Source organism: Oryzias latipes, chromosome 10 (genome assembly GCF_053564925.1).
Source record: "Oryzias latipes strain Hd-rR chromosome 10, Olatipes_Hd-rR_3.1".
Taxonomy (NCBI): Eukaryota; Metazoa; Chordata; class Actinopteri; order Beloniformes; family Adrianichthyidae; genus Oryzias; species Oryzias latipes.
Window position 1 is genome coordinate 34,781,878 of NC_136246.1, and position 26,636 is coordinate 34,808,513.

General features: G+C 48.6%; 1 protein-coding gene across 2 annotated transcripts; it reads right to left on the reverse strand.

Moving 5' to 3' along the window:
• Positions 1 to 385: 385 nt before the first annotated feature.
• maml1 (mastermind-like transcriptional coactivator 1) lies at positions 386 to 20,832 on the reverse strand. 2 transcript variants are annotated; one of them, XM_023959422.2, is made up of 6 exons: positions 20,526 to 20,832; positions 19,394 to 19,680; positions 11,575 to 12,888; positions 10,205 to 10,423; positions 9,521 to 9,647; positions 386 to 2,645 (listed from the first exon to the last, which is right to left on the reverse strand). In XM_023959422.2, the coding sequence occupies exons 2-6, from the start codon at positions 19,673 to 19,675 to the stop codon at positions 1,675 to 1,677; spliced, it is 2,913 nt and encodes a 970-aa protein (XP_023815190.1). In that variant the 5' UTR covers positions 19,676 to 19,680; positions 20,526 to 20,832; the 3' UTR covers positions 386 to 1,674. The 2 variants fall into 2 exon arrangements, with proteins under 2 accessions (XP_023815190.1, XP_023815191.1); XM_023959423.2 differs by having other exon boundaries at positions 11,575 to 12,882; positions 20,526 to 20,823.
• Between the last annotated feature and the right edge of the window lie 5,804 nt (positions 20,833 to 26,636).

Sequence of the window (26,636 nt, forward strand, 5' to 3'; positions counted from 1 at the left end):
ACTGTTTTTTTTTTCAGGTTTTCTCTTTTTTGGCCTTTCTGGGCTCCGGTAGCAGGACGTTCAGAGGCTGTCGTCTGGCCTCCTGAAGCCCCCACAGCCGAGGCCACCGTACGGGGGGGCCGTTTGTCCAAACCCCAGTCTCCATGGCGACGGCTGTGATGGGCGGCAGCCGGTGGCGCTTCAGGAGGAAGCAGCTGACGTCTCACACGGACCGTCTGCAGGCCAGTTCCCCCGATCACCGATGAAGAGTCGAGGCTGTGTGTGCGTGTGGGTGTGTGTGTGTGTGCGTGGGGGGTCATTTACATTTACACACATATTTGCATCCAGCTGAAGGTCACGTCCATAAAGACGCTTCCTGTCCGCTCAGAACACAGACACCAGCGGCGTGTTTCTAAAGAACTATATTTTACATAATACTCTTGTCTTACAGAGAACATATCAAAAGTATAAAATACTTACAAAAATCTGCTGCAATATATAAAAATAACTTCTATCTTCTCCAGATCGTTAGGAAAGGCTTACATACAAAACATATTTATAGGCATTTACAAACAGCCCCCCCAAAGCAGCCCGGCCCACAGGAACCGGCAGAACCTGACCGGAGCAGAACCCGCCAGCTGAGGCCGCTCTGAGCCCACAGGGAGCGGACCAGAACCCGCCCTTCATGTTGGGTGGAGCCAGCTCTCACCCCTGAACAAACGAGTCGTCTGGAAGAACAAACTGGGCTCTGGTTCTGGTCCAGAGGAGTTTTTCTGCTCCATTTAAACGATGGTCAACGTACAAAAAGCTAAAGGTCATCTTTTGTGCTGGGGGGGGGGTCACGAGTTTCAGTAAATCCAAAGGAAGAAAGTTTAAAATAAAAGCTGAGGGCTCAGGCAGGTTTTTGCTAGAACCTTCCCTCAAAACGGATCAGGAGAACCCAAACGTGTTTCTGAAGATCAGGAAGCCTGCAGCCTGTCAGACAGCTGGACCTTCAGAACCACCTGAGGTTCTGGACGCGCTCAGGAAGAAAGATGGAGGTGAGGGAGTCAAACTTTAAAGGACCCCGTTTTCTTTGAGTGTCAGAGTGGGTTTGTCCCGGTTGAATCAGAACACCTAGTTGGTCCAGAACAAACGGTAAAGTTGGTAACAGCAGACTCCAGAATTCAGGGGAGGTCATTTAAAGTGACTCCGCCTCCTCACGAGTCACACCGTTTCTTCCCGTTGGGCTCAGAGCGACCTCACCTCATCAGAAACGTTAACGGGTCGTCTGGCTGCAGGGCTCTGCCGGCCTGAAGGTGGCGCTGTGGGGGCAAATACAGTGGTTTAGCGCTGAGCCAGAGGTTCAGGAGTAGTCTTAGTGCGAGCTGATCCAGACCCGGATCATCAGATCCACACAGACTGGTGCTGGACTCGGGTCGTCTCCTCAGACTGAAGACCAGCGTAGGACACCGCGTACGGACCGGAACACCTGTACCAGCTTCTAAGACGGTCCGCAGAGCCAGTCCTTGTTCTTCTCTCTGACCCCAGCCCAGAGCCGCCATCCCACACCCAGCCGGATGGGTCTGCTGATTGGGCCGCTTTTGGAAGCAGCTGCTCCGCAGATGAGGGCGTAGACAAACCCCACCCACATTTACTCAAGTCCCGCCTACAGCAGGAAGTGGATGGCGGTTCACTCAGCTTAGGCGTGGACACTTACTGATGGTTGGCGAGCAGCGCGTCCAGTTCAGCTATCCACTCCTGCCCCTTCAGCAGCGAGTCCACCAGCTCGCTCTCGGCGGCAAAGCTCCCAGACGCGGCGTTGTAACCGAAGGACACCTGCTGCTGCTGCTGATTGGCCGTCCTGCTCATCTGGTAACCCTGGTTACACTGGAGCCCCGCCCGCCCGCTCACCTGCTGTCCAAAAGCCACCATGTCAGACAGGCTCTGGTTGGCCTGCTGCTGCTGAGCTTGCTGCTGATTGGCCAAAGGCTGGCCCATATTCTGGGCCGGAGGCGGGGCTCTCTGCTGGGCGGCCATGTTGGTCTGGATCAACTGCTGTCCGGGGTTCAGACCACTCATGGGCAGCCCGCTGAGGTTGGAGGCGAAGGAGACGGACCCCGAGGACATCTTGGGGATGCGCTGCTGCTGCTGCATGTGGAAAGCGTTGGAGGGGTTGTTGAAGACGCTGGGTGGCAGGGTGGGGTTACCGGAGGTCGGCTGGTTGGCGAGCTGCTGCTGCTGCTGCCAGGTGGCGCTCTGACCTCCTTGCATCTGACCCTGCAGCCCGCCTGCCATAGTGCTTTGCATGGTGCTGGGCATGCGGGCGGCGGCCAACTGCTGCTGCTGCTGCTGCTTTAACATGGCAGCATTGGACTGCTGCTTCAGGTGCTGCTGGCCCAGCAGGCTCTGCCTGAAGGGGGCGCTCATGGGGCCCATCTGCTGACGCTGCAGGCTGTGCTGTAGGTTCATGTTGTTGTACAGGGAGTCCACGGCGGCGCCACTTCCTCCACCACACGACGGCAGGTTAATGTCGGCCTGACTTGCAGCTGTGGGTGGAGCTACAGTTGTTCCAGGGCCAGCCCCTTGCCCCATGGTCATTCCCATCATGCTTTGGTTCTGGGAGAAGACTCGAGAACTGCTGTTGGTCACTCCCATGGAGCTGCAGTTCCCCATTGGCTGAGAAGCTGAGGAGAAAAGAGTGTCAGCACTCATCTTTGAGATACCTAAGAGTGCTTCAGACCCCTTCAGACTACTTCAGACCGCGACAAACTACTTCAGACCCCTTCAGACTACTTCAGACCGCGACAAACTACTTCAGACCGCGACAGACTACTTCAGATCGCGACAGACTATTTCGGACCGCTACAGACTATTTCGGACCGCTACAGACTACTTCAAACCCCTAAAGACCATTTCAGGCCGCTACAGACTACTTCAGACCGCTACAGACTACTTCAGACCGCTACAGAGCACTTCAGGCTGTGACAGAATACTTCAGACTGATACATACTACTTAGAAACCGATACATACTACTTCAGACCACTACAGTTCACTTCAGACCGCTACAGACTACTTCAGACCGCTACAAACTACTTCAAACCGCGACAGAATACCTCAGACCGCTACAGACTACTTCAGACCGCTACAGACTACTTCGGACCGCTACAGACTACTTCGGACCGCTCCAAACTACTTCAAACCCCTAAAGACCATTTCAGACCGCTACAGACTGCTTCAGACCGCTACAGACTACTTCAGACCGCTACAGAGCACTTCAGGCTGTGACAGAATACTTCAGACCGATACATACTACTTGGAAACAGATACATACTACTGCAGACCACTACAGTTCAATTCAGACCGCTACAGACTACTTCAGACCGCGACAGAATACTTCAGACCGCTACAGAATACTTCAGACCGCTACAGACTACTTCAAACCGTGACAAAATACTTCAGGGGCTATAGACTACTTTGAACCACGACAGAATACCTCAGACCGCTACAGACTACTTCAGACCGCTACAGACTTTTTCGGACCGCTACAGACTACTTCAGACCGCTCCAGACTACGTCAAACCATGACAGAATACTTCAGGCCGCTACAGACTACTTCGAACCGCGACAAAATACCTCAGACCGCTCCAGACTACGTCAGACTGCTACAGATCACTTCAGACCGCTACAGACCATTTCAGATTACTTCAGACCACTACAGACTACTTCAGACCCCTACAGACTACTTCAGACCCCTAAAAACCATTTCAGACCCCTACAGACCACTTCCGACTGCTACAGACCACTTCAGATTGTTACAGAATATTTCAGACCCCTAAATAACATTTCAGACCCCTAAAGACCATTTCATGCCGCTACAGACTACTTCAGACCGCTACAGACTACTTCAGACCCCTACAGAAACTACTTACATGCATTAACAAGCTGGTACCCAGAATGCAATGAAACATGCACTGTCTGATTGCTGAACAGTTGCTTGGCCTGTCAGCCAAACCTCAAACAGAAATGCAAACATTTTCTGTTCATGTTTATCTGAAAGTGGATAACGTTTCAAATATTGGCCACGTCCTGCAGCCCTGGAACCATGTGGTCCAGAGTGCTTCAGTCTACAGCAACACATTTTTCTGGACCTTCTGCAGGTTTATAGTGATCCGGGTCAGAACTAGGGATGGCTACCGAGCCCCGGTTTTAAACGAGCCCTGGGGCAACATTCTTCAAGACCGCAGTACTGTTAAGATCTGATGGACGGGTCTAATTTTGACGATACCATCGTCTGTCGTGATGGGTGACTGACATCACAATGGAGAGACACCATCGTGATGCCACGTCCCCCCCAAGCTGCGGGTCAACACCATAAGCCGCGATTACATGTGCAAAATCTCTTGATGGGATCAATGGTTGGATTAGAATTCAACCGTGTAAATGGGCCCAGAAAAACGTTTTCAGATTAGAACAAACGTTCACATGGGTCACACTTTCGGTTGGAATAAATCATTCGCACATGCGCAGTAGGGTTTGAAATACAGGAAGAGGAAATGAGTTCCGCCGAGCGGCTACATACATAGACATGTCAGCTCTGTCATATACGAGATTATCTTCTAAACGTGCTTTCATTAATGTAACGGTTATTATGAAACGCCTGTTCGCTCATCATTTTATTTTTAATCCGTGTGGTCAGTGCTTTTTCTGTTAAAGACCGGAGCTGGAAAGAAGCCCGTGTAGCAGTATGCTAACACGGGCTGTAGGTCTGCGCTCCACCGGTCCACTTGACTAATCAAGTGCTGGAGTGGACTACTTTTCTATTTTGTTTGTTACTTTTATTGTTAAAGTCACTTCCCCTCAATTTATACTGGATCATCGCGGATGAGTCATTAGTTGAGAAATAAAATAAATAAAGTAATACAGTAAAATAACGAAAAATAATTATATAAAAACGAAAAATTAAAAGAGATGGAAACACGGGCGTCAGACTTAGACGCAGACGTTGAAGCAGAGACTTTCTCTGGGAAGATCTTGTGAACTCAAACGTTTATTTAAATTGTTTTAGATTTACATCATGACAGCAATATGTCAAAAAATTGCTGTTTATTTTTCTTTAAAAAACTTCTTTCTTCATGTATTTTACTTTTCAAGTTGGAAAATGTATAAAGTAAAATGTTTTGTTAAAAAACATTGTTGCATAATGAGGAAATAAAACTCTTTATGTTCTTCATCATGGCGCCCCCCGAGGCGGACGTGTTTGCTCGCGCTGCTCCAGAATTACAGCTTTTTGTTATTTTTTGCGTATTTATTGTGTTTACTGCGCTGCACAGATGCCATGCAGGACTGGCATACAACAGGCAGACACTGCTTAACATTGCAGACCTGCATCATATTGGATTTAACGGATTTATACCTCCGGACCTGCAATTCATTGTGCGCCCTATTGACCACCGCCGCCACAGCCATCGGGATGCCCCCGGCGCGCCGGCCTCCTGCGAACCAGCTGACCCGAGGAGAGTGCTTCAGAGACGGCGCCGCAAGAGAGGGAAGAGGGGGGGGCTCCACGCTCGGCTAAAAGCCCGTGCAACCCGACCCCCGCTACCCAGCCTCCTGCTAGCCAACGTGCGGTCTCTGGACAACAAACTGGACAAACTAAGAGCCAGGACGACGACACAGCGGGAAATACGAGAGTGCTGCGCTCTGATCTTCACCGAAACGTGGCTCTCGGAAAACGTCCCAGATTCCGCTCTGCAGCTACAGACGCACTCCATTCATCGGGGAGACCGGACAGCAGCCTCCGGTAAAGCGAAGGGGGGCGGCGTGTGTGTGTTTATCAACAACACGTGGTGTGGGGACGTACGGACTGTTCACCAGCACTGTTCGCCTGATGTGGAGTTTTTGTTGCTAAAGTGCCGTCCCTACTACCTGCCAAGGGAGTTTACAGCCGTGTTTTTAGCTGCTGTTTACATTCCCCCGCGAGCCAACACTGCAGCGGCTCTCGGCGAGCTATATGACGTCATCAGCGCTCTAGAGACGGCTCACCCTGATGCTGTTTTTATTGCTGCGGGCGACTTTAATCAGTGCAATCTCCGGACCGTACTTCCCAGATATTACCAGCATGTTGACATTCCCACTCGTGACAAGAACATCTTGGACCATGTTTACACAAACATAAAGGGTGCATACAGGGCCGCCCCCACTTTGGACACTCGGACCACATCTCTTTGTTTCTGTACCCAGCCTACAGACAAAGACTCAAACAATCTAATCCAGTCACCAAACAGGTTCAGCTCTGGACCCCTGAGACTGAGAGCACATTGCAGGACTGTTTCATGACAACAGACTGGGATGTGTTCAAAGCTGCAGCCACTCTGGAGGACTCTTCTGTCAGCATACAGAATTATGCTGACTACGTGACTGGATACATCAGCACTTGTGTGGAGAACATTGTGCCCACCATCCAAGTCAGGAAGTTTCCTAATCAGAAGCCCTGGATAAACAGCCATGTACGTCACATGCTGCGTGCTCGCTCCACTGCATTTACATCTGGCAATGAGTCCGAGTACAAAGCTGCGAAGTACGGTCTGAGAAAGGCCATCACAGCAGCAAAGAGGCAGTACAGAGAGAAGCTGGATGGCTTCTATTCTACTGCTGACTCTGGCCGCATGTGGAGGGGCCTACAGCACATCACGGACTACAGAAGCAGCACCAGCACCATCAGTGCTGCAGACAGCCTGCCCGACGAGCTCAATGCATTCTACACCCGCTTTGAGACGTCCACCCCCCACACGGAGGGACCGTTATACTCTTGGACCATTACACCCCCCTCACCCCCACCAGTCGTCTCATCAGCCCAAAGCCCTGAGGAGGATCAACACCCGCAAGGCAACCGGTCCGGACAACATTCCTGGACGAGCCCTCAGAGCATGTGCTAACGAGCTGACAGACATTCTCACCTCCATATTCAACCTGTCCCTCAGCCAAAGAGTCGTCCCCTCCTGCTTCAAGACCACAACCATTGTTCCCCTCCCCAAGAAGAGCCCTCCCACCTGCCTGAATGACTACAGGCCAGTGGCACTCACTCCGATCATTATGAAGTGCTTTGAGAGAGTGATGCTGACCCACATTCAGAGCAGCATCCCAGACACACTAGACCCCCTGCAGTACGCATACCGGCCCAACAGGTCCACCTCAGACGCCATCGCTGCAGCACTGCACACCTCCCTCTCACACCTGGAGAATAAAGACTCCTACATCAGGATGCTCTTTATTGACTACAGTTCTGCTTTCAACACGGTTGTTCCCCACAAGCTCACCCACAAACTGTTCTCCCTTGGAATACATCCCATCATCTGTGACTGGCTCCTGGACTTTTTGACTGGCAGGCCTCAGTCTGTCAGAATAGGGAACAGGACTTCAGCCAGCATCATCTCTAACATTGGCACACCACAGGGCTGTGTTCTCAGCCCCATCCTCTACACCCTGTACACCCATGACTGTGTGGCCTCTCACAAGGACAACATCATCCTGAAGGTTGCCGACGACACCGCTGTGATAGGACGCATCACTGGCGGGGACGAAGCAGCCTACAGGAGGGAGGTGGCCAGTCTGGTGACATGGTGTGGGGACAACAACCTCACCCTCAACACAGACAAGACAAAGGAGATGATAGTGGACATGAGGAAGGAGAAGAGGAACCCTCATCAGCCGCTTCTTATCCGAGGTCTGGAAGTGGAGAGGGTGAGCAGCTTCAGATATCTGGGGGTCCACCTCAGCCAGGACCTCACCTGGACACTAAACACGTCACAGCTGGTGAAGAAAGCTCATCAGCGGCTGTACTTTCTGAGGAGGCTGAGGAGGTTCGGCATGTCCCCGAAGATCCTCAGCAACTTCTACAGCTGCATGGTTGAGTCCATCCTGACCGGCTGCATCACAGTGTGGTACGGCAGCTCTACCGCCATGGACCGCAAACGCCTGCAGAGAGCGGTAAAGACTGCGTCCAAGATCACCAGGACTCCTCTTCCCTCGCTGCAGAGCATCTACAAACGCAGGGTCTGCAGGAGAGCTGTCTCCATCATCAAGGACCCCACCCACCCGCAACGAGGACTGTTCACTCTCCTCCCCTCAGGACGGAGGTACAGGAGTGTGAAGTGCAGGACCACCAGACTCAAGAACTCTTTCTTTCCCTCTGCCATCAGACTTCTTAACAGCTGACTGGAGTCTGGAAAAAACAAACTGCACCTTTGCTTATCCTAATTGCTGCTACTGTCATTGTCACTTTTGCACATTTGCACTTTTACAACTGCCACTCGACATCTTGTGTTTTTGTGTGTATGATGTGAGTGAATTGTTTTGTTTCCTCTATACTTTTGGGCATTCGGAGCAGACAGCAAAGAAAGAATTTCATTGTGCAGGGAAATCCGTTTCTTTACTGTGCATATGATAATAAACCCTTTGAATCTAAACCCTTTGAATATTTATTTATTTTTCGTCCTCAAAAAGTATCGATAAGAGTATTGTTAAAATACCTGATTGATAAGCAGTATCACTAAGAGTAGTAGTACCGTTAAAACCTTGATGATACCCATCCCTAGTCAGAACCGGGTCTATTTGAAGCAAATATAATGCTTCAGCTACCAAACACATAAGTTATTGCACCTGATCATCATATTTGGACAAAGAACTTAACAAATTGCTTTATACTTTTCAAATGTATTAGAATGTTTTTATTTCTCAGCTTTTCTCAGTTTCCTGTAGGTGTGATTCCACTCTAGAGGACTCGGGTAAAGGACAAACTGAACGTCCCTCAGAGGTTTGGGTGAACCAAGCAGCGCTTTAGAACGAGACTTTCGACCAGTTGCCAATTTTAGCAGCTACTTTGAGAGTCAAATAAGGTACAAGTCATTTTCCTGTTTTCACAGGGCTGTTGATGGGAATAAGCAGCAACACTTCCTGGTGCTGGAAAGGTTTTGTAGAGTGAAAAAACTCTTAAATGATGTCATGTGACTTTCTATTTTAAGGTCTGCAATGATCTGTCGCAGCAGTTCAGCGCTTTAAACAGCTCCTCTTCCTCCGTGTCTAAAGTGAGGGCCCTCTATGCTCCTGGGACATGAGCTCAGCTGACCTGAACAGTAGATTCAGTAAGGTTCATTTAACTAAAGCTATGACATCCTCCAACATGTTTTCTCATCCAAGACACAACTTCCAGAACTTCTGGGTCGCGCCTCACATGCAGACAGTAAAGAAACATGACCATTTCAGGCGAGTAGCACTCTAACCTTTGCCCCTCAAACAGAACAAATGCTCACAATTGGCCAGTATTAACTTCGGAGTGCGTACAGGGATTATTTGCTGCCGAGTTTGGGTTTCATGAAAGCTCAGTATAAATGTGAAAATACTGTTTCTAAACAGAAGAAAACTGATCAAAAGGACAATTTAGACATCCCACTTCAACCACTGTCAATCAAACGGTGGAGAAGCTCCTCTGTAGGGTTCACATGTTTGTACATCTGACTGGTGACGTCAGCGCCTCACCGCACGTCATCGCTGGAAACCCACCTGGAAACTGTCCGACTTGCTGCTGAGGAAACTGGTTCTGATTGGCCGGTGGTCCGGACTGATCCTGGTACTGTGGAGGAGGTCGGGTCAGGTGTCGCTGTAGCTGCTGGTCCTGCTGCCGCTTCTCCTGTACGCCAGCACACACACACACACACACACACACACACACAGGTAGACACACAAACACACACACATGAGACAGTGACCCTCTGAGAAGATCCCAGAATGCACTTCTTTATCAGAGAAGCACATCTGCTGTTTAAGGCTAAAATTTTGGTTGGTGAGATGGCTCCCTCTAGTGACTGACAGGAGAACTGCATCATCAGGAAGAACCAAAAGGTTCTATACATTAGAAGAGCAGTAGATGGCGTCTCCTGTCAGAAAGCATCTGAGAAAGGTCAGAGGTCAAAGGAGCAGAGATGAGAGCATGTCACGAAGCTGGACTGTGATTGGATTTGGGTCTAACGGTGCAGAAACATCTCGTCTCACATGATCGTCTCACGGAGACGTAGTTTCCTTCAGGTGATTCATCTTTAAATCGGTGAAACTAAAAATGACTGCAGTGTCAGGTCATGGAGGAGAAACGCTGGCTAAGCCCCCCCCCCCAAACAAATAGAAGCTCAGAGGTTCCCCCTTCGAGTTAGTTGTTCACTCAGAAGAACAGAAGCTGCAGGTGAGTCGTACCTGTTCAGCCATGAGCTGCTGCCTCTGCAGGATCTGCTGCTTCTTCTGCTGCTCCAGGATCTGCTGCTTCAGAGCTGCTGCCACCGCCGCCTGGCTGTTCAGGTAGGGCGCGTTACCATGGTTACCTCCGGCGGAGTTCGCAGCCGGCTGGGCAGCACAGGGGTTGTTCCCGGACACGTTAGCGGGGCCGTGAGGAGGAGCTGGGTAGTTGTTCTGGTCCTGTGGGCCATAATTGACAATTGATAAGCTGAGGTCGACCCCCTGGGTCTCAGCTCTCCTGCGATTGGACGATGAAAAGCTGTCAATAATCAAGTGGATTACTGTTAAACCTCAGGAGCCTCAGCTTTAGATCAGAATCTAGAGACGGTCTTTCTACCCAAACTATGGGGGATGTTGAAAGGAGTGTAGAGGTTCGGGCTCTGTCCCTGTGAAAAAAAATAACGAAACCGAGGGAAGTGGGCGTGTCTAGAAATACTTGGAGATGAAAGGGTGCCAGCCCCCCACCCCCCTTACACACCTGTATTAGCACCTTTATGCAACATACGGACCAATTCATGAAAACACAAAAGTCTGGTTCTTCTGGAAGACCAGTTTGTTTACTGTAAATCTGAGGAAGTTCTGTATCTGAGCTGCCTCCAACAGGCTCCACCTGCCTGTTGTCCAGGTGAGTCACACCTGCAGTGTGAAGTGAAACACCTGTTCTGTGAAAAACTGTCAGCGCTTCAGAAAACCGATGTCTGTGTACCTGTGCATGTGTACCTGCGTGCATATCTGTTTGTGTACTTGTGCGTGTGTACCTGTGCATGTGTACCTGCGTGTGTGTACTTGTCCTTGTGTACCTGTGCGTGTGTATCTGTGCGTGTGTACCTGTACATGTGTACTTGTCCCTGTGTACTTGTGTGTGTGTACCTGTGCACCTGGGTGCATATCTGTTTGTGTACTTGTGCGTGTGTACCATTGTGTGTGTACTTGTCCTTGTGTACGTACCTGTGCATGTGTACCTGCGTGTGTGTACTGGTCCCTGTGTACTTGTGTGTGTACCTGTGCACCTGGGTGCATATCTGTTTGTGTACTTGTGCGTGTGTACTCTTGTCCTTGTGTACGTACCTGTGCATATGTACCTGCGTGTGTATCTGTTTGTGTACCTGTGGTTGTGCACCTGTGCGTGTGTACCTGCGTGTGTGCGTATCTGTTTGTGTACCTGTGCCTGTATACTTGTCTTTGTGTACCCGTTCCCGTGTACCTGTGTATGTGTACCTGCGCGCATATCTGTTTGTGTACCTGTGCGTGTGTACCTTGCATGCGTGCGTGCGTATCTGTTTGTGTACCTGTGCGTGTGTACTTGTCCTTGTGTACCTGTGCGTGTGTACCTGTGCGTGTGGACCGTGCTGCCGGAAGCCCATGCTGTGGGGTTTTATGTGCTGCTGTCGCACCAGCTGCAGTATGGCGGCCTTGCTCGGGGTGTTGGGGGGCCGCTGTGGCGTGGGGGCCATCTCAAAGTGCCTCAGAGGTTCCGTGTTGCTGTAGTTCAACATTTGAGAGGAGACCTGAGACACAGAGGTCTGCGGGTGACTAAGCTGAGACCCTGCGGACAGTTGATTCATCATTCTGGGAGGGCCATTCGGGCGCTGTAAGTAGCCTCCCCCCGCCTTTGGAGAACCTTTGTTTTGTTGGGGGGCCATCAGAAGCTGCTTCGGGGCATTCGGGCTGAAGTCCTGGGAGTACGTGGACGGACTCTTGGGCTTGTCCATGCCAAAAGAGCCCACTAGGGGGCCCTGAGAGGTGGTGACCATCTGAGTCCAGGAAGGGGGGTGGGATTGGTGACCCTGGTTGTGGAACTTGGCCCCCATCTGTGGCTGCAGCGAGCCGTGGAGGTGCTGGGTCCTCTGGGCAGCCAGCTGCTGCAGCTGCTGGGCGGGGGACAGGTCTTTGGACACCGGGGGCCCCGGGGGAGGGAGGTGGTGTGGTCTGGGAGGAGGAGCGGACTGGGAGGATGACAGAGCTGGAGAAGAAGCAGAGGAGGCGACGGGGGAGCTGGTCGGGTGAGGAAGAGGCCCAGAAGGGGTGGACATGACATGGGGGGAGCCCATGTGGGAGTCCTGCTCAAAGGCTGCAGACGCTGGGGAAAACTCCGTCTTGACACAGACTAAATCTGGGGGAATCAAACCTTTGGAGGACGATCCTCCCCTGACTCCTGCTGCTCCCCCCACAACCCCCCCTCCGGTGGGGCTGGGCGCCAGCTCCAGAGGATCTTTGCGGTCCTCAAAGCCGTTATTTAGGATGTCCTGGATGTCCTCGATGGGGACGGTGCAGTTCAGCTCCTCCATCAGCTCCTTCCACTCCTGCTCGTTGAGGTTCAGGTCGGGGATCAGGCTGTTGCTGCCCCCCACGGACGGGGGCATGATGGGCAGGATGTCCTCCGGCTCCTGCTTCATCTCCTTCCGGTGGAAGTCCAAGTCTCCCTCCTGAACACTGTCTGCTGAGTTGACGGACCCCCCATTGGTCCCGTTAAAGTTCAGCAGGTTGCTGATTCCCCGTTTGGAGTCCAGCAGGGGCCCGTTGGGGGTGCCGTGTTCCAGACTGGGCTTCTTGTTGGGAGGAAAACCTTCACCGTAGCCATTGGCCTGGTCTCTGCTGAGCGGAGAACCGGCGCTCTCCAACTTCCTCTTCACCGTCTCCTGCAACTGAAGCAGCAAACAGTTAACCAGAGCTTCTCTGTGAGCAAACGCTCAGGTGAACCATGAAGACACAGGTAAGAAACACCTGAAACCATCTAGAACAGGGGTCTCAAACTGAATTTGCCAGGGGGCCATTGAAGGCAGGGTCTACCTGAGGGAGGGCCGCAACTTCAACACACACACACATCGCAACTTGTGAGTGTCTGAGAGCCAATACATTTGTATGGAACATGTACTATACTGTTAACTATACTCTATTATTACCGTAATTTCCGGACTATAAGCCGCTACTTTTTTCCTGCGCTTACAGCCCTGCGGCTTATTCAGTGACGCGGCTAATTTATGGATTTCATTGACGGCCGCCATGAACGTACTTTCGAACTCAGAGCATGGGTTGAATGCTTTATCCAACTCCAAGCATCAAGTCATTAGTTTTTCAACACACCTCTAAAACAGCATGGATCTGACTTCAGGTCTTAGACACTTCAGTCATGGTTCAACAAAAAGAAACACGCATGCCCAGCCGCATCCCAGAATCCTTTGGTGCCATTAGACCCAACGTGCACGTGGATCGCCACTACAATATGATGCAGCTTTCAAGTTTAAAGCAATCGTTAAAAGCAGCGTGAAAAATCCACCATCACCAACGGGTTTGGAAAAGCCGGTCACCTGCGTGACGGAGAGAACAGCGCATGCTCAGGAGTGAATTTACCTCTGAGTCATAGTGACACTAGCCCATCTATTAGCAGCTCCGTAATATACGAGATGATCTTTTAAACGTACGTTTCTTATTGTTATGGTTATTATGAAGCGCCTGTTCGCTCATCATTTTATTTTTTATATGTGTGGTCAGTGCTTTTTTGTGGCAGAACGTACGGTTAGGTGAAGGCTAACATGCACTAACAACATTTAGCCTGGATGAACATGAATCCATGCGAGAAAAGCTGCAATCTGCAGCATGGCTGCACGTAAATATGTGGGAATAACATCAGCCTTTATTTTGTCGGGACACCACTGGAAACACAAATCGACATGACTGTTTTAACGGCTTTCTAAGGACTGAGCGGGATTTTGCTTTGAAAAGCTCACACCGACCCACAGCCGCCGCGTGAGCTGGAGACATGTTCTCCTGCTGCTCGTTCACATTGAGCTGCAGGACCGATGGCAGTCTGAAGGCTCCCACACGTAACAACGCATCCGCCCCTCATCCACAAAACGTACTGTATTAAGTCTGATTGCTCTGCACAGACACGAGCGCGGAGCTACAGTGTTTGTTGTGGAAGGAAACTTCTGACGCACGCTTTTCAGTCGCCGCTGCTTTATTTTACTAGTGTGTTTTTTTAACCAGCCCGCTTACTACCATAATGCTGCCGCGACACAAGCGGAAGGAGAGCTGTTCCTGTTCTCCCCTCCATCCACTGCTGTTCCTTGCTCATTCTTTAAACACTGACAACGGTGTGGCGAGCGGGGGATTAGACCCGCCTTTAGCCCCTAAGACTCATGGGAAATGGGGAAACGCAGATGTAAATTTCCTCATCATAACTGAGGGATGTAATGTTGATTATATGGTTACTGTTTGTAATTTTATGTATGATACCTAGATTGTCAATAAGTAAAAAAATAAAAAATAAAAAAATAACTGAGGAACTTGTGAACAGAATTGAGGTCCATGCTGTTTGGCAGATGTGGGCGTATTCAAACACATGAGCTGACGCAATACTGTCTCCTCCCACGGTGTGCTTATAAATTGCACTCAGTCTGGGAGTCAGGTCACGTTTTGTCGGGCTGACGATGTTGCGTAATGCACGCGGCTTGTATACTAACGCGGCTTATGTATGTACAAAAGAAGTTAAACACGTGAAAATGGGTGGATGCGGCTTGTAATCGGGTGCGCTTTATAATCCCGAAATTACGGTAACTGTTTTCCGTACAAAATGTACTCATAAAACTGTTATTCAAATAAAAAACGTGAACAAAAAAATCAATAAGTAAATAAATCAGTAATACATTTCTGTTTATTCAGTCTTCTATATCTGCTGTTTTCTCATTTAAACATCCTTATTAACACAGTTCAGTTAACACTATTGAGTTATAACCATTAAACACAGAAGAAGACTCCAATTCTACAGTTCTATAAATCCATCAATGGTTCTTCTTACTGATGGACACTTGGCAGCCCCTTCTCCCAAACAGCTGAGACCCTCAGTGTGGATGAAGATGACTGTCAGGAAATCTGGACTGGACTTATTGAGATTTAAGGTGGAGAAGTCAGAGAGGATGTGCTCCCTATTTAGAGTCTGTGTTGAATGTTTTTATTTAAAGTTTACTCTTTAAACCACAAATCAGTAAAGAGAAACAAAATTCAGAAACCATTTTTGGATTTTCTATCTTATGACCTTTTGCACATTTAAACCCCGATCATAAGTTATTGTATAGCAGCCGGTCATCCACTCCTATGCACGCAACTGGAAATGTATTACTGTGCTGACTGAAAGCTGCCCTGATGACTACAAAACAATGCATTATGGGACATGTGTCCTGATGGGTTTTTGTAGTTGAGTGATCAATTAAAATCATTTAAAATAGCTATGAATTGAAAAAAGGCTACATATAATACAAAACATTCAAATAAATATAAAATATATAATAACAGAGATCATACTGAGGGGGAGAGGCATATTAAAACTAAATTGAATGTTAAAAACAACTCCAACTTCCTGTTCTCCTTCAGTCCCGCTGCAGCTTCGCCTTCACCCCCCCTCCCCCCCCAACGATCCAGGCGAGGCGCTGGTTCATCTTAAATGCGTCTATCGTTGCATTTTCCCCACGTATTTCAGTGCGTCTAAGACTACATGTTGTTGCTCACACGTGTTTAATGTTAACGCCCCGTTAGCGGTCACGCATGTAGGTGTGAGACATTTATTCTCAGCTGACCATCTCCTGGGGGAGCGGTGGGTTGCAGTGACAGCCGCGCACGATAACCGTTTGGTCGGGGTTGATACGCCGCCGTGCGCCTAACCGTAACCTTCCTCCGGCTCCGTGCGCCCCAGAGCAAAGTTCAGCTCTGACTGCATGTATTTAGAAAATGACGAGCGAATAAATACGTTCTAAAAGGAAAGTAGGGAACTCCTAAATGTGGTCCGCGGAGGGGGCTGTCAGGTGTCCTGCCTTAAATGTTCCCCTGCTTTCAAGCCCGGTCATTGTCACCCCCCCAAGAGTCATTTACCCCACTGTGATTGGTTGGTTCGTCAGCTCCACGCACAACACTGAAAAAGTGTCGTTCAAACAAACTGGCGGGACGCATTGACATTAAACTTTCATATTAAGGCGGGGCCCGCAAAATATCATCTTGGGGGCTGCAAATAACCCGCGGGACGCAAGTATGAGACCCCTGGTCTAGAAGGTTCTGATACATCTACAGAGGAGCCATATCTCCAGGGTTTATTCCTGTAGGAAAACTTGAGCTGAGATGAAGCAGGACAGGTGGAGGGGCCTAAACACAACCAGGAAGTCTGTGAGTTCAGACAGCCTTCAGACTGGGGCCCTGTCTTCTTCACGATGAAGATCAGTGGGACATATCCCAGCAGATCCCAAACATTTAATTAGAAAGACAAATGTTTTCCAGAACAACGATCATTGGGGGGAGGGGGGGGGGGTGTTGCACAGGAAACTCCTTTAAGCAGAAACAGCCCTCTGACTCTGCTCGTCTCCATGGTAACAGACATTAGGAAGGGTGGTGGTGTCTGCAGCTGAACCATAGGCTTATGGGTATTTGAGTGTAAGGTGGGGTTGGCGGTGGGAGGAGCCCATCTTCGTGCCGCTCTTGGTTGGATTTAAGAGGCGTGTTCCCCTGCACGTCTGGCCCCCCCTGCAGCAAACATCCACCCCCTCCATGCTGACTCATCCAGGAATTTGGGACTGGCTCAGCCGCAAACATTCCAGCCTCGCTGAAGTGGACCTGGAGTGAGCGGCCGGCTCTGGAATTTCAAACATGTCAGCCCAACAACTTCTGATCTGCAACCCAACAAACTGCGTCAGCAGTTTCCCTAAAAAACAAACACCTTCACAGTCCTGGGAGGGCCTGTTGTTGCATTTTCCATCCACCTGTTTAAAACGGTGTTGTCTGCAGTGGGGGCTTTTCCACACCCACACTCTGCCCCGATGAGGGCAGATGTTTGCCACCACCACTCTCTTCATCATTTCCCTGTAGTCACCATCTAGAGGACAGCTTTTTCATTGTACCGGTAATTTTTTCAGTGACAATAAAGGCAATTGAGTTATCCATCCATCCATCCAGAAACACAGTTAGAAACCTTGGGGTTTTATTTGACCAGGATTTATCATTTAAGGCTCACATATCTCAGGCGTGCAGAACTGCCTTTTTTCACCTGTGGAATATTGCTAAGATCAGAAATATACTTTCTAAGAGTGATGCTGAAAAACTCATCCATGCATTTGTTACGTCGAGGCTGGATTACTGTAACTCCTTGTTAGCAGCGTGTCCTAAGAGTTCCTTAAGAAGTCTCCAGCTTGTTCAGAACGCAGCTGCTAGATTGTTAGCAGGAACTAGCAGAAGAGATCACATCACTCCTGTGTTAGTTTCACTTCACTGGATCCCAGTTGATTCTAGAATCAAGTTCAAGATCCTCCTGTTAACCTATAAGGCCTTACATGGAATGGCCCCGTCCTATATTAAGGACCTCATAGTCCCTTACCATCCAATCAGAACACTTCACTCACTAAATGCAGGACTGCTTGTGGTTCCTAGAATTAGTAAAAGTACGGTTGGAGGTAGAGCGTTTAGCCACCAAGCCCCTGTTTTATGGAATAAACTCCCAGCTCATGGAAGAGAGGCCGACTCAGTTTCTACATTCAAAGCTAGACTGAAAACATTCCTCTGTGGACAGGATTATTGTCAGACTAGATAGTATTCAGAGATTATTTAACTTAATGTTAATGTGTTTAAATTAAACTTAATATCAATAACTATTTGTTTTAAAGGCTGCTAGAAGTTGAAGCTGGGGTAACTATGGTGCACTGGGGTTCTGTCCTCTTTTCTCTTCTACTTCTACCCTTCCTCTCCTCTATTCTTGATCATAATTTATCATTTAGTTCTCCATGCCTCTGTTTGGTGCAGTGATTCATGTATTGTCCCTCTTTCCCCTCCTGGGGAGTGGGAGTGCTTCCAGACTCCAGTTGGTTCATCCGTGCTCCAGTTCCTGACCGTTTACCTCGCCTCTGCTCCTGCTCCTACACCTGGCTGTGGATCCTGCCTCTGGCTCATCTCTGGCTCGTCTCTGCTCTGTACCTGACCGAGTACCTCGTCTCTGCTCCTGCTCCTACACCTGGCTGTGGTTCCTGTCTCCGGCTCGACTCACACACCTTTGACTGTCCCCCCAACCACGGCTGGATGAAGCTCGTCTGCTGGACTTTATATATGTAGTTGTAGATTTAGATAAGTTAATTCTTCTCTAAGAGTTCTGGTAAATCGCCTGTCCGTCCTGGGGGAGGATCCCTCCATCACCCCTGAGGTTTCTCAATCCGTTTTTTTAGGAGTTTTTCCTTACAGAGAAGGGGGGTCTAAGGGCAGAGATGCCAGTTTAGTTTAGTCAGTTTGTTAGTTCATTTTAGTATTTTCCTATTGAATTCTATGTATTCATGATCCTTTTGAGTTTACTTTTTCAATTACCGATACGAAGCCAATCGAGACGACTGTTGTTGTGAATTTGGGCTATACAAATAAAATTGAATTGAATCCAGAAACATTTACAGCAGAAACTGCGTCCCAGCTCTTGTGTAGGTTCATCTGCACAAAGATGAATCTTTGTGTCCTGAAGGATAATCTGACCCTGGATCGAGTCGTTGGGGGCAATCTATTTAAAAAACGTAAAGTGTTTCAAGAGTTTTTACATTCAAAACTTTGTTTCAATCTTCATCTGAAAAATATTTGCAGACAATTTCAAACTGTTTATTTAAACTAGATTTCATGTACGACCCTTTCAAAGTGGAAAACAGATGGAGAGGAAATTCAGGGAAACAGGAAGCTACAGAATCATTTCAAAATAAAACAAAACAAGCAACAACTTTAGCGGCCTCAAACTGGCTCATTTATGAAGATAGTCAGATAGTCTGACCATAAACTGTAGCCTTGCACTTTCAACACCTGCCAACAAGTGCCCGCGCACACCTGCCAGGTGTCCGAGTCCCCGCGCACACCTGCCAGGTGTCCGAGTCCCCGCGCACACCTGCCAGGTGTCCGAGTCCCCGGGCACACCTGCCAGGTGTCCGAGTCCCCGGGCACACCTGCCAGGTGTCCGAGTCCCCGCGCACACCTGCCAGGCGTCCGAGTCCCCGCGCACACCTGCCAGGTGTCCGAGTCCCAGCGCACACCTGCCAGGTGTCCGAGTCCCAGCGCACACCTGCCAGGTCCCTAAGGTGCAGGTGTCTATGACCTTATTAGGGGATGTACTGGGTGTTTCTCATCCTGCCGCGGGTCTCAGCAAACACTCACCGCCATCAGCGTGCTGTTTCGGCTCTGCTCCGGTGCCATCCCTCCGTTTTCACCGTGGTCTGTGCTGGCAGGCGCCGCTCTCTGTCCAGCCTGGTCGCCGCTGGGCGGGGGTTGCCTGTGCTTGCTGGCCCGCTTGGCTTTGGTCTGCAGGCACCGCTGATGTAGGGCGACGGTCTGCTGGCGCTCCAGCTCCAGCCGCTCCACCGTGGCCTTCTCATAGCGGCTCTCGCAGTTGATTTGATGCTGACGGTAGAGCTCGATCTTTCGGCGGAGTCGCTCCATCACAGCTACATGAACAAATCCGCCACCATCAATCAGGACGAGAGGTTGAGGGTTCATCTACAGCAACTGAATGTTTCTCTTTCCCTGGTTCTGCATCCCCTCCCCCTTTACAAAAGCTCCATGGAGGTAACTTTTGTCTCGTTAATGGCTTCGGTCACAGAGGCGGTCCCTAGCAGGAGGAGAGCCGGGGTTTAGGGGGCAGCCACCTCCAGCTGCAGTCTTTTCAAAAACCACATCCGGTCTAGAAACCCCATCTACAGAGAGCCCTCAATTCTAACATGTGATTCACGTCACACGCTGGGTTTGCCCAGAGACCCCCACCTGTTCCAGTCACTGCCCCAGTTCTGAACCCGCCCAGAGTCTACTAAACCCGCTGGAGGTCTCCAAAGCCCGCCCCGGGTCTCCTGAACCCACCCCGGGTCCTAAACCCACTCCGGGTCTCCTGAACCCGCTCCGCTGCCCTTGGGTTTCCTAAACCCGCTCCGGATCCCCCGAACCCACTCCGGGCTCCAGCAGAGTCCCGGTCGGTTCGGGGAGCTAGCGCATTCCTCCACTCAAAAAGTTCTGCCCCGCAGACCGGTCAGACGGAAACGGCTCTTCGGTTTTAACCCCAGGAGGTTCTGCCTAAGGCTACCACTGTGTGGTGACGGTGTAGCGGGAGTCCGCAGGGGCTCGAACTTTTTCTGAAACTTTTATTTTGAAGCTTGACGACATTAGCTTAACAGCGAGCAGAGCAGCTAACCAAATTCAGAAACCTGGCAGCAAAAGTCCAGTTCAGAACCTCACACTTCCGGTCCAAACTCGGCGTTCGGAGGTGCAGAAGAACCGGGAAAGGATTTTTTTGACTCACCGTGAGGCCGCCCGCCGCTCCTACAGCATCTGCCCGGGGAACAGCTGATCCCGGAGCCGTTAGCTGCTAGTAGCTCGCAGAGCTCCGCTTCACCAGCGGCGTGGAGGCCGGTCCGGAGCCTTTAAACACGTCCTCATTCTGTCCAACTAACTTGTTCCAAGTCACCCCCGCGGATAAAACCCTCCCGGGCGGGCGCAGACTGGACAGTATGCGGTTCGGTTCTGTTCGGAACCTCGAGCCTCCGAGTTTCTATTGTTTTCCAAAGCAGCCCCACTCCGCCATCTTGAAAACTTTCTCTTTTTTTTCCTTTTTTCAATAAGCGATTGGAGCTCCGGACATTGGCCCGCCCCCTGATGATTGACAGCAGAATCAACCAATCAGGTTGGACCCACGGGGTCAGCGAGACCAATTAGGATCCAGATAAGGAGCCAGGTTTTGTTCAGTTGAAGTGAAACAATTCAAACTGTTTACATTTCTTATTTGAAATTATAAACATGGAATTTTCTATTAAACTTTAAGAAGATGGTCTTAGAATTGAAGCTGGTCACAGTTTTGACTAATTATTTTAGGTTTGTTTCTGTATTGACTACTTGAAATAAACCATTTCTAATCCATGATGCAGAAGTATGTTAAAACAGGAAATGTAATTTAAGTTAAAAATGTCCAAAACCTTTAAGTTAAAATAAAAAAGTGTTAAACTAATAAACGTTAACAATTAAACAAATCTGATTAATGTGAAAAGATTAATCTAAAACCAAAAGCTGCTTAAAGTGCTTGAATTACTGGTAAATTTACTGAAATCAATAAATAATCTATCTAGTAGGCTACTGATTATTTGTACACACTACTCCCAATAAAGAAAGGATATCGGTATTTACCCTTTTTTTTAGTTTTGTTTTATTTTGTCTGAATTTTCAATTTCTATTTTTTTTAAACACAAATGAAAATAAACACAAAAGTTTAAAATAGACACATAAAACAAGAGAGTGAGCGTGAAAAGGAGGGAAGAGAAATCTTGTATCATCCCACCTCTTTTTACAACACCAGGGGCCTGTTTCAGAAAGGAGGTTCAACCAACTCTGAGGTTAAACTTGAACTCTGAGTTGGTCAATCGAGAGATTAACAACTCAGAGTTTTCTGTTTCAGAGCAGCTGATCGGAGTTAGGTCAATCAACTCTGAGTGGACTGATTAAGCGTGCGCACCGCGTCTATAAGAAGCCATTATCAATGGAGCGTAGATATTACGAGTCACCATGGCAACCGTGGAAAAAAAGAGGTCTGCATATTTTTCGCCAGCTGAACTTGACGTGCTGCTGCAGAGTTACAGTGAATATGAGCACATATTCCAGAAGAAAAGCAACACCGCTGCATCTGCAAAACAGAGACAGTTAGCGTGGAAAACATAGCTGCTCAAGTTAATGTGTAAGTTTGCATTTAAATCATTGTTATAAAATATTGGTTGTAATAACTTTTTAAATAGCGTAAGGTGTGAAATAAAAATGGCGATATTTAGGTTTACTTTTGAAGTGTTATTCCTGGTGTAAATGCATGAAATGCTGCATAGTGTACAGAACCAATCTGGGGGAAAAATGCCTTTAACGTCTGTAATGTTTAGAGGACTTTTTTGTTAACCTTCCCCTCTTGCAAACGTTGGTCAGTTTAATATTAATACATGCAATTGTGTTTTTAAAAGTGAACTTATGTCTACCCTTGTATTGATCAAGTGGTATAGGTTTATATGGGATTAAGAAAGTAAGCAGTGCTAGCAAATTGTGTTTCCTAAAAGTAATTGTTACATTAATCTAATCCAATGTCCCTGATTTCATTTTCATGTAGATGCAATCCTGCAGGAATTAAAAGAACATGGCAGCAGCTAAAAATGAAGTATAAAAACATAATTCAATCAGGTCAAATGTGAGCATGTCATGGATGTAGGCTTTGTTGACAACATTTGACATATGAAACATCTACATAGCAATACATATCTAATGTTGTTTTCATTGTATATATGTACTTGACTGCAACGAAAAACGGTAACGCTCAAACAAAAACGTTTGGGGAAATGACACAAAATCGAGTCTAGGTCTCAAATCCTCGCAGGACGTAAATGTAATTCTCTAGGAATTAATGCAGCCTCCTCGTCTATTGGGTCCTCCAAAAAAGGACAAGCCATTCTTGTCACTTGTCTCTGTGTGACGGAAATGTGGGCAATGAAGGTTAAAGCGAAAAATACCGCTTCGTCTTTAAAAAGGGGAGGGGACCGGCAGAAACCTTGAGTTTAGAGAATAAAACCTGCTCCCGACCAGGTTAGGTTCACAGCGTAAGTAACCATGGACACTGACTCCGAGTATAAGTTACCTCTCTTTCAGAAACGGGTTTGACATACTCTGCTTTCTCTGGTTTAACAAACCTCCCATTCTGAAACGGAAAACCCAGGGTTTCCCTGATTTCAGGGTTAACACACTCAGAGTTTACACTTAACCTCCTTTCTGAAACAGGCCCCAGGCGGGTATCCAGAAGGCAGGTTCTGCTAGCTCCCACGATAAGTTTGAGGCTAAGGAAGTTGATAACCTCAGCTTTCGGTTCCAGAAATGGAGGTATGTTTCAGGATATGTCAGGTTGCCATAGCAACTCATGCTCTGAACATAACCTGGTCTGGATCAGGTTTAGTTGAAGGTTAGTTTGTTTTCAGAGAGGTGAAGCAGCATGGCGTGTCCATTTGAAGATGATTTAGTGGATGAAGAAGCTCAGATAATACTTTTTCCACCATGAGAGGGTGATAAGACCACATATGGATGTTGGAAAGAGAAACTTTATACTTTGATCTAACTTAATTATTTGCTTCAGTTAAGATCATTAAAAATCTTTTTTTGTTAAGTCAGTATAAAAATAACACGTAGTTATCAGACAGTTATTTTATTTTCATTCAAATGAATTCAATTAAGTAGGGGTAACTTTGGTGCTGCTGTTAGATCGGCACCGCAAGGGATTGTGGGATACCATTTGCCTGTCTGGACGGATTTGGGTTGAAGTGTGGGTTTTTGACCAAATGTGTTTAGTTGTTTAGCTATTTCACTGTGTTTTGCCGAGTTATTTGTCCTACTATGTTTAATTCTTTCTGCACCATGAGTGAGAGGGAGGAAGAGGAGGATGAGGATATTTAGCACCATTAGTGCTACCAAATGGTGTCAGAACTGAAGTTACAGTCAGAGTCATAAGAACCAATATCCTTCTCATTGTAAAACCACATTAAATCATTCATTTTAATTTTATAAATATTAGAATATCTACGGCCTCTTCAGACTTTAAGAATTACAATAAATAAAGATGGAAAAACATTTAGCTGAATTGGAGTTACATGACATTTAGTTAGATAAATATATAAACTTGAGTTGTAAAAACAACTACTGAGTTGGATAGATGTAAGAAATTAGGTTGAATATAGTTCTGGGGGGGAGGGGGGGCCCATTATTGGTACGGGTCGGGGGGGCTGACGGGTCGGGGTCTCCGCTGAGGCAATTAGTGGTTGCCTCGGCCGGTTGGCCTCCTCTGTCCCGTCAAGGCCTGACCAGAGCTCCTCTAGGGCCGGCGTCTGGGGGTGGCCAGGGGCCAGGGGGCCTGGGCTTGCTCCGGGGGGGCGACACTTTCTGGCTCCTCTCTCTCTGTGTGGGGCGGGTGGTGCCGGGCCTGGGGTGTCGGCGCTTCCGGGGGTGGGGCCCCTGGGCTGGGTGGCCCTGGCCCCTTTGCTGGGGGGGGACGGCTGGGGGACAGCTGTTTGACCACCAGGGGACAGTCTACCAGCTGTCCCCAACTTACCCCCTTCCTCATATAACCTCATATTAGGGTGAGGGGGTGGGGGGTCTAGCCTGCGATGCGCCTTGGGGGGGAGCTACTTGGCAGTGGCCCCCCTCCTATGGTTGCCGTATGGAGTGGGCCCCCCCTCTTTCGGTTTTATTTGCACCTTAGACATGTAGGGTCCTTGGTAGGGGGGGTGCTTGGACATCACTGCAAGCAAGCAGCAGATGTCCTCCCGGCACCCTACCCGCCAATTTGAACCGCACCTTAGACATTTAGGGCCCCCTATGCCAGGCCATACAAAGTCTGATGGAAAGTGGGCTACTGGGAAAAGACGGAAATGGACTAGATGTGAGAACAAGGTTCTGTTAGTACTTAGTAGTTACATGCAGAGAATGTGGAATGAATGGATGCTTCAAAACCCACAAGCAGAGCTAACTGCCAAACAACTGGTAGTACAGTGCTCTAACATACACAAATGCCAACTCCTATCACAACTTGAAATTGAAGCGATACAATACAATGCCACAGGAGAGCCAGAACAACAGGTCAGAGAGGAGGCTATACCACACTCCCACAATGAAATTGGGTACACAGCCCCAACAACCACAATTACGCTGGGCGAGGCAGCAACTGACCTGAAAGACAAGATCATGTCTACAATGAACACTAAGCAACCCAGACACCAGCTACAAGGGTTAGGTGATGTACCGCCTGAAAGTCTACTGGAAATTGTGAATGAAGCATTGAGGACAATTCCTACCACAACAATCACAGAAACCAATGAACTGGTTTACACTTCAGCAGCAGTGATCCTTGAGATGCTTGGCTATAAGAGCAACCCATACCTGAAGCACTGGAAACGGCCAAACAAAGGCTCCAAGCCTTGAGCAGCTGCCTAAAGAGGTACACAAGAGACAATGAAGCCAGATGGATAAACAGGCTGTTCAGAACTCAGCCTCCGATAGTATACACTCAGTGGCACGGTCAAAACAGCCGAGCAGACCCACCAAGAAACTGAACAGTACTGGAAAAGCATGTGGGAGAAAGAGACAGCACATAACAGCAATGCCCAGTGGCTGGTCTCTCTGAGAAAAGAACATAGTAACCTCCCTGAACAGAATCCAGTAACCATCACAGTGGCAGACATCCAAGAAAGAGTCTCAGGTATGAAGAACTGGACAGCACCGGGCCCTGACATGATACATGCCTACTGGCTAAAGAAGCTTACCGCACTCCATGAGCGCCTGGCAGCACAAATGAACCAGCTGCTAAGAGATGGGACTCACCCCCAATGGCTAACAGAAGGGCGAACGATCCTGATCCAGAAGGATCCCTCAAAGGGTGCAGTCCCATCCAACTACCGGCCAATAACCTGTCTCTCCACAACATGAAAGCTCATGTCAGGCATCATTGCAACCAAGATAAATAGGCACATGGATCATTTCATGAGTAACACATAGAAGGGCATTGTTAGAGACTCCAGAGGAGCCAAACACCAATTCCTGGTCGACAGAACAGTCGCTCAAGACTGCAAGTCACGACACACCAACCTGTGCACAGCCTGGATTGATTACAAGAAGGCCTATGACTCAATGCCACACACATGGATCACTGAATGCTTGGAGCTGTACAACATCAACAGGACTCTAAGAGCTTTCATAGGAAACTCAATGAAGCTGTGGAAAACCACCCTTGAAGCCAATGGGAAGCCACTTGCACAAGTGTCCATCAAATGTGGGATATACCAAACCCCCTCAGCCAAATAATCAACAAGACTGGCTATGGATACCGACTCAGAAATGGGGCCAACATCAGTCACCTCCTCTACATGGATGACATCAAGCTATATGCTAAGAGCGAGCGTGACATTGACTCCCTGATCCACACCACCAGGATCTACAGTACTGACATCGGGATGTATTCGGGCTCGAGAAATGCAGCTGGATGGTGACAAAGAGAGGCAAGGTAGTCCACACAGGAGGGGTCTCACTCCCAGATCCTCTGGATCATCAGGATGGTCATTGGCAAACTTCAGATGGGCCTTGGCATGGACTGACTTCAGCAGGGGGAACCTTCCGTGCGATACATGATTTTAAACCATGACGTTTTAATGTATTACTTATAGTAGCCTTGGAAACGGTGGTACCAGCTCTCTTCGGGTCATTGACCAGCTCTTCCGTGTAGTCCTGGGCTGATGCTTCACCTTCCTTAGCATCATCGATACCCCACCAGGTGAGATCTTGCGAGGGGCCCCAGTCCAAGGGACATTAACAGTCATCATTAGCCTCTTCCATTTTCTGACAATTGCTCCAA

What these genes read in the sequence shown, in the direction of transcription:
- maml1 (XM_023959422.2), bottom strand. Translation starts at nt 19,675, where the DNA reads ATGGAGCGACTCCGCCGAAAGATCGAGCTCTACCGTCAGCATCAAATC. An exon ending in GAAACAGCACGCTGATGGCG is followed by an intron (nt 12,889 to 19,393) that starts GTGAGTGTTTGC and finishes TTGCTGCTTCAG; the next exon opens with TTGCAGGAGACGGTGAAGAG. An exon ending in GCAAGTCGGACAGTTTCCAG is followed by an intron (nt 2,646 to 9,520) that starts GTGGGTTTCCAG and finishes TTTTCTCCTCAG; the next exon opens with CTTCTCAGCCAATGGGGAAC.